This window comes from Podarcis tiliguerta, assembly GCF_965153285.1.
Source record: "Podarcis tiliguerta genome assembly, chromosome: 4".
In the NCBI taxonomy this organism is placed as follows: domain Eukaryota; kingdom Metazoa; phylum Chordata; class Lepidosauria; order Squamata; family Lacertidae; genus Podarcis; species Podarcis tiliguerta.
In genome coordinates, this window is record NC_139537.1 from 7,518,856 (window position 1) to 7,527,908 (window position 9,053).

Below are 9,053 nucleotides of genomic sequence, written 5' to 3' on the forward strand. Positions count from 1 at the left end.
GCCGAAACCCGGAAGTACTGGAACAGGTTATTTCTGGATTTTGGCAGCCACGCATGCACAGAAGCGCTAAATCGCGCTTTGCACATGTGCAGAAGTGCCGAATCACAACCCGTGCGTGCGCAGACATGGGTTGCAAACACTGTGGGTTTCAAACGTGCATCCCGCATGGATCACATTCGCAACCCGAGCGTGCACTGTAATATATTATTATTATTATTATTATTTATTATTAAATTAATATGCATCTCCATTATGTCCAAAATTCACCATTAAACTACAAGCGTCACCACTATTCTCCTTCTCCTCTTCCCTCTCCTCCTCCTGCTCCTCTGTCTTCTTCTTCTTCTTCTTCTTCTTCTTCTTCTTCTTCTTCTTCTTCTTCTTCTTCTTCTTCCCCTCCCTCCCTCCCTCCCTCCTCCCTCCCTCCCTCCCTCCCTCCCTCCCTCCCTCCCTCCCTCCCTTTCTTTCTTTCTTTCTTTCTTTCTTTCTTTCTTTCTTTCTTTCTTTCTTTCTTTCTTTCTTTCTTTCTTCTTCCATCCTTCACTCCAAGGTCCTGGAGAAGATTGCAGCATTAAAACACACTATTAAAAGCAATTCAACTTTTTCATGCCCTGAATCAGGATGAAACAAGAGTCCCATTCCGGAACGGGCGTCAGCGATCACCCTGCCTCTCTGGGCCGAGGCAGCGGAAACCTCCATGCAAAACTCTGCAGCGGGTCTCGCCACGCCGAACAGATCCTCCAGACTCTCAACTCCTACCGGCTGGGCGGCATCTTCACCGACGTGGTCCTCGCCACGGGCGGGCAGGAATTCCCTTGCCACAGGGCTGCCTTATCCGCCAGCAGCACCTACTTCCGGGCTCTGTTTGCCGGGGGCGCGAAGGAAGGTCGCCAAGGCACCGTCCATCTCCGCGAGGTCTCTGCTCCCAGCATGAGCCTCGTCCTGGACTACATCTACGGCGGGGACATCTTCATCCAGGAGGACAACGTGGAAGACCTGCTGGAGCTGTCCAGCTTTCTCCAAATCCCAAGGCTCAAGGACGCCTGTGTTGCCTTCTTAGAAGGCCAGCTGCATCCTCACAACTGTCTGGGCATCTTGAAGGTCGCCAACTCTTTCTCCATTCCATCTCTGACTGAGAGGAGCAAGAGGTGTCTTCTGGAGGGCTTTGTGGAGGTCTCTCACCACAAGGAGTTCCTGGAGCTGGACGCCAAGGAGCTGGTGAGCTGTCTGTCAAGTGATCACCTGGCTGTCTCCAAGGAGGAAGCCGTCTTCGAGGCAGTGATGCGATGGGTGAATCATGACGTGGCTGCCAGGAAGGGGGCCCTGAAAGATTTGCTCCATCACGTGAGGCTCCCCCTGCTAGACCCTGTTTATTTTCTAGAGAAGGTAGAGACGGACGAGCTCATCCAGAAATCCAAGGAGTGCATCCCTTTGCTGCTAGAAGCCCGCAAGTATTACGTCCAAGGCAAGGAGGTCAGCTCTTGGCGGTCTAGACCCAGAAGGTAAAAAGAGAGAGAAAAGTTTGCTACTCGGGCTGGGCAACCTATCGATAAATCGTCCCAAACCGGCTTGAAGTCCATATTGTGATACCGGTTCTATAATTTTTGACCTGGCAATATATATAACTTCTCCCCTTTGTGGATCCTATTGTTAGTCCTTTCCTCCTGCATTTTTTATAATAATCCAAATAATAATAATTTATTATTTATACCCCGACCATCTGGCTGGGTCTCCCCCAGCCACCCTGAGCGGCTTCCAACAAAGTATAAAAATACAGTGGTCTGTTAAACATTAAAAGCTTCCCTAAAGAGGGCTGCCTTCAGATGTCTTCTAAATGTCAGGTAGTTGTTCATCTCTTTGACATCTGGTGGGAGGGCGTTCCACAGAGCGGGCGCCACTACCAAGAAGGCCCTCTGCCTGGTTCCCTGTAACCTGGCTTCTCACAGGGAGGGAACCGCCAGAAGGCCCTTGGAGCTGGACCTCAGTGTCCGGGCAGAACGATGGGGGTGGAGATGCTCCTTCAGGTATACTGGGTTGAGGCCCTTTAGGGCTTTAAAGGTCAGCACCAACATTTTGAATTGTGCTCGGAAAAGTACTGGGAAATGTAGATCTTTGAAGACCCGTGTTATGTGGTCTCGGCGGCTGCTCCCAGTCACCTGTCTAGTTTCCGGGTCACCTTCACATAGAGCGCATTGCAGTTTCCGGGTCACCCATGTAGAGCGCATTGCAGTAGTCCAAGCGGGAGATAACTAGAGCATTCAACACTCTGGCAAGACAGTTTGCGCGCAGGTAGGGTCTCATCCTGCGTACCAGATGGAGCTGGTAGACAGCTGCCCTGGACACAGAATTGACCTGTGCCTCCATGGACAAATGTGAGTCTAAAATGACTCTCAGGCTGCGCACCTGGTCCTTCAGGGGCACAGTTACCCTATTCAGGACCAGGGAGTCCCTCACACCCAACCACAGAGTGGTTATTTATTTATTTGATTTGTTAAATTCATATACCGCTCTTCATCCTAAATTCTCAGGGCTGTTCACAGAATAAAATACAGGATGAAAACAAGTAAATAAGTAAAACAAAAGAGCAGATTATTTAGTTATTAGATTTATATCGTCAGCACTAAAAGTCAGATATAGTTTGGGTCTTAAGGGGCACAGTGGTCGTCGTCCCCCCCCAACCTTTATAGGGATGGTGGGCCATGTTGTGTTGCCAAAAGGTTCTTGCTGTCCTCTGAGACGAACAAATTTCTTTTCTTATCCCAGATACATGGAGTTAGCAGAGATGATCGTTGTGCTTGGAGGCTGCGGCAAGAAAGGTTCTTTGAAATTTCCTTTTGTGGATATCTTCCACCCCGAGAGCAAACAATGGAAGCCACTATCCAGCGTCCCTGGATATAGCAAGTCAGAGTTTGCTGCCTGCACCTTGAAGAATGATGTCTACATCTCAGGTGAAATGGCTGCATAGAATCATGATCCCCGGGACCCTGAGGGTCATCTAGTCCAACCCCCTGCAGAAAGAGCCTCCTCCCTTCCTTGGGAGGAGGTGGAGAAGACCATTGTATGACTGATGGATTAATTAATTAATTAATTGCATTTCTTTTCCGCACTTTCCTCCAAGGAGCTCAAAATGGCACGCGCGGCTCTCTCCCTCCTCATTTGATCCCCACAACGACCCTGTGAGGTAGGTTAGGCTGAGAGGTAGCAACTGGTCACCTGGGGAGTTCCATGGCTGAGCGGAGACTAGACTTTGGGTCTCCCAGGTCCCAACCCGACACTCTAACCACTACACCACACTGCCTTTCTGTATGTGTCATGAGAAAGAGCCAAGGGGCCAATATCCCCTTCTAAGTTTCTTCCAAAATCCCCCGCTTCCCTCAGCAGAGAAAGAGATCACACGTTTGGACAGTTTAAAATGATTTACTTACAAATCCTTCAAAGGTCAGATTCATGAGCTTTCCCGCACAGCAGCAAGAAAAGGCAGGCAGTTTCACTTCGGTTACAAAATGTTCAATGCTTCTAAATTATTAGTATAGAAAGACAAAGATGACTTCCTTAAGCCACGTGGTCTAGGCTTGGAGCGGCTAACTTAGACATCTTTACTTGTAGAGTTTACGCGGTGGAAGATGAAGGAACAAAGAGTTTGGTAGCCCTTCTTGGCTTCCCCCTCTTTGACTGCCGCCTCCTTCCCCCAACGTTGAACCCGACTCCTTCTTTCTGTGGCCTTAAGCCCTTTGGCTCCTCTGTTATGTGGTTGCTCTGTGTCTGCTTTTGCAGGAGGCCACCTGAATGGCAGAGATGTCTGGGTGCTGAGCTCGCAGCTGAACGTCTGGATGCGGGTCGCCTGTTTGCAGAAAGGGCGGTGGAGGCACAAGATGGCTACCCTCCAGGGAAAGGTACAGACTTCTCTTTGCTTTGTGATTGGTAGGGGGTGTCGTGGCCGCAGGAGGGAGAGGCATTTGTTACTATTCCCCAACCTGACTCATCTCTGCCTCTCCTCTCCTGTTTCAGCTTCTTCCTCTGATTCTGGACTGCTCTCTGCCACTGACTCTCCCCGCTCACGAAGCCCTGTTCCCTCTCCATCTTCCAACGCCTCTTCCTCCCAGTCTTCTCCCTCTTCTCCCTCTGACCACTCATCATTGCCCTACCACCAAGCCCTAGGCTCAGCGGCTTCAGTGCTTGTTATGTACTGAGTTGAATAGCAGCAGTCTGATTGGTCCTAGAACAATAGAATTCAGAATGCAGCAGTCTGATTGGTCTGCAGGAGCCACCCAATCCAACTCTGGGTGGAAGTGAATCCACAACCTGATTGGCCTACAGGAGAATCCCAGAATTAGCCAATCACGTGGGGCCCATTGTGTAAATAATGTATATAAAGCAGACATTTCGGGGGAACTTCCATTCCTCCTCACCACTGTGAGCTGAATAAAGAGCATGAAATCCACACTCGACTCTATTTCAGTGCTGGATTTGCCTATAAGCTAAACAAGCTATAGCTTAGGGCCCCGCTCTCTTGGAGGCCCCCAAAAGATTTAAAGGAAAAAACTCCTGGATTTACATTTCCAAAATGTAAGATAAAAAAATAAATAAAATAAAACTTACGTACAGCAACAGTGTTTTGTGTTTTGTAGGCTCCTGTGATGTAAGTCATGGGCCTCGCCCGCTAGCCTGCTCCCTAAAATATCACTGGTTTGCTCCTTTCTCTATATAGGGTGCCTACATTCTGCATGGACTGGTTATTTTGTTATGTGCAACTGGCTTGAGATACCTATTAGGTCCATAAATTACCGTATAGCATATATTCAACACAAAAAGCGACAATTTTTTGTTGACAAAGGACAGCTGGACATATAAAGGGCCCCATTACCTTCAGTAGCTTAGGGCCTCATCAAACCTAAATCCGGCCCTGCTTCCATGTATTTCAGTTCTTTCACCTGTGTATTTCCTTTCTATTTATTTATTTGCAAATTTACAAGCTGCACTTCCATTTAAAAAAAAAACGGTTAGCTTTAACCCAGTGACCTCTGTTATCTCCTTAAACACACTTTGCCAAAATTCTTTTACACAATTTACACAATTTTACGTTTCACAACAACCCGGCAAAGTAGGTTGGGCTGAGCGACTGAGGCTGGCCCAAGGTGGCTTTGCGGCTGAGTGGGGGATTTGAATCCTAGTCCACCACTCTAACCACTGTACCATGCTGCCTCTCGCTCTGCCCGCACCCCGTTTACATCTGGGTAAGATCAGAGATCTGATGAATCGCGTCCTCCCCAATTCTCGCCGACAGATCTACGCGGTGGGCGGCTATGACGGCTTTGGCCGCCTGGCAAGCGTGGAATGCTACGACGCCTTTTCCAACAGCTGGGCAGATGTTGCGCCGTTGCCCGAGGCAGTGAGCTCGGCAGCTGTGGTGCCGTGTCTCGACAAGCTGTATGTGATCGGGGGCGCAGTGGAGGACGGGGCCAACACAAATAAGGTACTGCCGGGGTTTTCAACCTCTGGGGGGCCGCGGGGACTTTTGCAAACTGAGCCTCCACAGCTGTCCGCCTCTCCTGGTATGTTTCACCTTATGGTCTTCAAACAAAAACATCTTGGAGGTCCCGGGCCACAGGGAGGTTAGGCTGGCCTCAACCAGAGCCAGGGCTTTTTCGGACGTGGCCCCGATCTGGTGGAACGCTCTGTCACAAGAGACTAGGGCCCTGTGGGACTTGACATCTTTCCGCAGGGCCTGCAAGATGGAGCTGTTCCACCAGGCCTTTGGCCAAGGCATAGTCTGACCCCCTCCTTCGGTAATCCTCACAGAACTCTAGTCCAATGGTTGCCATTAATTTGATTTGAACTGATTTTATAATAAATTGGTGGCGCTGTGGGTTAAACCACAGAGTCTAGGACTTGCCGATCAGAAGGTTGGCAGTTCAAATCCCCGTGACGGGGTGAGCGCCTGTTGCTTGGTCCCTGCTCTTGCCAACCTAGCAGTTCGAAAGCACGTCAAAGTGCAAGTAGATAAATAGGTACCGCTCCAGTGGGAAGGTAAACTCCAATTCCGTGCACTGCTCTGGTTTGCCAGAAGCGGCTTAGTCCTGCTGGCCACATGACCCAGAAGCTGTACGCCGGCTCCCTTGACCAATAAAGCGAGATGAGCGCCACAATCCCAGAGTCGGCCACGACTGTACCTAATGGTCAGGGGTCCCTTTACCTTTACTTTATTATTTTCCTGTTCTCTGAGCCCGGCTTCAGCTGGGGAGGACTGGATATAAATAAAACATTATTATTGTTGTTGTTGCTGCTGCTCCCCCAGGTTCAGTGCTATGACCCAGAGGAAAACAAGTGGATCCTTATGTCGGCGGCCCCTTTCCGCCAGCGATGCCTCAGCGCCGTTGCTTTGGATCACTTGATTTACGTTGTTGGAGGACTCCTGAGTAAAATCTTCAGCTACAGCCCCCAGACGGACACCTGGGCTGAAGTTGCGTCCCTCCCAGGACCTCTGGTAAGGAGAAGGCACCCGTCCCAAGATGGGGTGCCCCATCTAAGAGGTCAGAAAAAAGAGAGAGGACCCCAGAATGGTGAAAACAGGCTCCTCACCAGCCGTCAGTAGGGATAAAGGCGCCTAGACCAGTTATCGTCTTGCTTGCTCACAGGAAGTAGCTATTTTGTTATTTTATTATTCACTAAAATTATTAGTCGCTTTTTTCTTTTTTACAAATGTAACTCAAAGCAACTTGCAGCAATAAGTAAACAACGCATACCTTAAAACCAGCACGAAACAAAACACAGAAAAATCCAAAGCACAGTCGTATTTTTGAAAGGCGGGATTCAAACCTCCCGCCCACTAAAGGAGACCTAAATAATTTTTTAAAAATGATTTGTAAGTTGTTTTGAGTTGCCCTGGGCGCAAGATAAACCAACCAACCAACAAGTTTAATAAAAAATAAAAGCCAAGGGCCCCTAGTGGAAAATAAATGTTTTCGCGTGGCATCTAAATGTGTGTAATGATGGGGCCAGATGAGTCTTTCTGGGGAGAGAATTCCGCAAGCAGGGAGCCACCACAGAAAAGGACCCGTTCTCGTGCTGCTCCTGTTCAGAACACAAGGAGGGCGGGTGTCCAATCCTGTTATCAAATGAGATGTGGCGGGGCTGGCTCAAAACCTTTTGGTGCCTGATGTCAGGAACGAGCCCCCCCCCCCGAGCGCAGGGGATGAGTTAGACTAGAAATAGAACTAAGTAAATGAGGGAGTGACTCTGCAGATGAGAGTTGGCTGACAGAGTTGAGAAAGGGCAATATGACACCCCCCCCTTCCCAATGAAGACTCTGTGAGCTCTCAAGGAGAGGGAGAGTCGGGAGGCAGCCAGAGTGTTGCTAGGCAATCAGCAGATAAGCCGAGAGCTGAGTCTGTGTTGAGTGACAGTGGGGAGGAGGGGGCAGGCCTACTTCTCAGTCCCCGTTCTAGGTGTCTGGATAAGATCTGATGGCGACGGAAGGGAAAGGCAGGAGTTTGGCATCCTTCCTGCTGTGGGAGGGGCGAAAATTCAGACTGACCAACTATCGTAAATGCGAGCAGGTGAGAAGCTGTGCTCTGGGTGTGTCTTTTTGTAAATAAACATAAATAAAAATGCCAGAGGGTTATTACTTCTTATCGGGCCTTGCTTGCCTGCCAGAGATCATTACACCTGAGTAGACCCCAAAGCGGTGTCCTTCCTTCCAACCAGGTGAGGTAAGATCTACATTTGGAACAAGGAAGGGAAGAACGATCTATACAGTGGTACCTCGGTTTACGAACTTAATCCGTTCCAGAAGTCCGTTCTTAAACCAAAGCTGTTCTTAAACTGAGGCACGCTTTCCCTAATGAGGCTTCCCGCTGCCGGTGCCCTTCCACAATTCGGCTTCCGTTCGTAGACCAAGGTAAAGTTCTCTAACAGGAACACTACTTCCGGTTTTGCAGAGTTTGTATACCAAATCGTTCATAAGCGGGGCTGTAATAAAACCAAGGTACCACTGTATCGAAATAATAATAATAATAATAATAATAATAATAATAATAATAATAAAAAATAATAATAATAATCCCCTACCACTCTGGGGGGCTTCCAACAAAACACTAAAATACAATAACCTATTAAACAATAAAAGCTTCCCTAAACAGGGCTGCCTTCAGATGTCTTCTAAAAGTTTGGTAGTTATTTTTCTTTTTGACATCTGGTGGGAGGACGTTCCACAGGGCAGGTGCCACTACCAAGAAGGCCCTCTGCTAGTTCCCTGTAACTTGGCTTCTTGTAGCGAGGGAACCACCAGAAGGCCCTCGGAGCTGGACCTCAGTGTCCAGGCAGAACGATGGGGGTGAAGATGCTCCTTCAGGTATACTGGACCCTGTAGGTTTTGGCGCCTCACCTTGCCTCATGCATGGGCCGGCCCTGAGATGTGGGCAAGTTTAAAGGGGTGCGTGTTCGAGGAGAAGCTGAGCCAGCACAAATAACAGCTGAGCTGAGAGAGCAGTTTTTGTGGATTTCTGAGGGGATACGGACCTCTCCTCTTTCTGACTTTCCCCTCTTCTTTCAGGAGAACTGCGGCGTCACTGTGTGCTTTGGCAAAATCTACATCCTGGGGGGCACAGACGAAAACGAGCAAGGCACAGACAAGGTGTTCTCTTTTGATGCAGAGACTGGGGTGGTCGAACCTGAGACCCCGCTCCAGCGCTGCACCAGTTGCCACGGTTGCGTGACCATCCTCCGGAGCAGGACCAGGTGACCCCAGTGGTGACCCCCTCCCCTTTTCCTCCTCTACGCAACCACAGCCCAGGTATAATTGCTCCTTTGAAAACTGGTCCTCGAGAGATGGCACTCCCAATTTGTTGTTGTTTAGTCGTTTAGTTGTGTCCAACTCTGCGTGACCCCCTGGACCAGAGCACGCCAGGCACTCCTGTCTTCCACTGCCTCCCACAGTTTGGTCAAACTCATGTTTGTAGCTTCGAGAACACTGTCCCACCATCTCGTCCTCTGCCGTCCCCTTCTCCTTGTGCCCTCCATCTTTCCCAACATCAGGGTCTTTTCCAGGGAGTCTT

The 9,053-nt window shown here is 49.3% G+C and overlaps 1 protein-coding gene across 1 annotated transcript; it reads left to right on the forward strand.

The window, feature by feature from the left end:
- Positions 1-621: 621 nt before the first annotated feature.
- On the forward strand, positions 622-9,053 carry KLHL35 (kelch like family member 35; the record flags this gene model as incomplete). Its single annotated transcript, XM_083439050.1, has 6 exons — positions 622-1,502; positions 2,764-2,948; positions 3,775-3,893; positions 5,285-5,473; positions 6,296-6,484; positions 8,552-9,053. The coding sequence occupies 6 exons, from the start codon at positions 622-624 to the stop codon at positions 8,738-8,740; spliced, it is 1,752 nt and encodes a 583-aa protein (XP_083295176.1). The 3' UTR covers positions 8,741-9,053.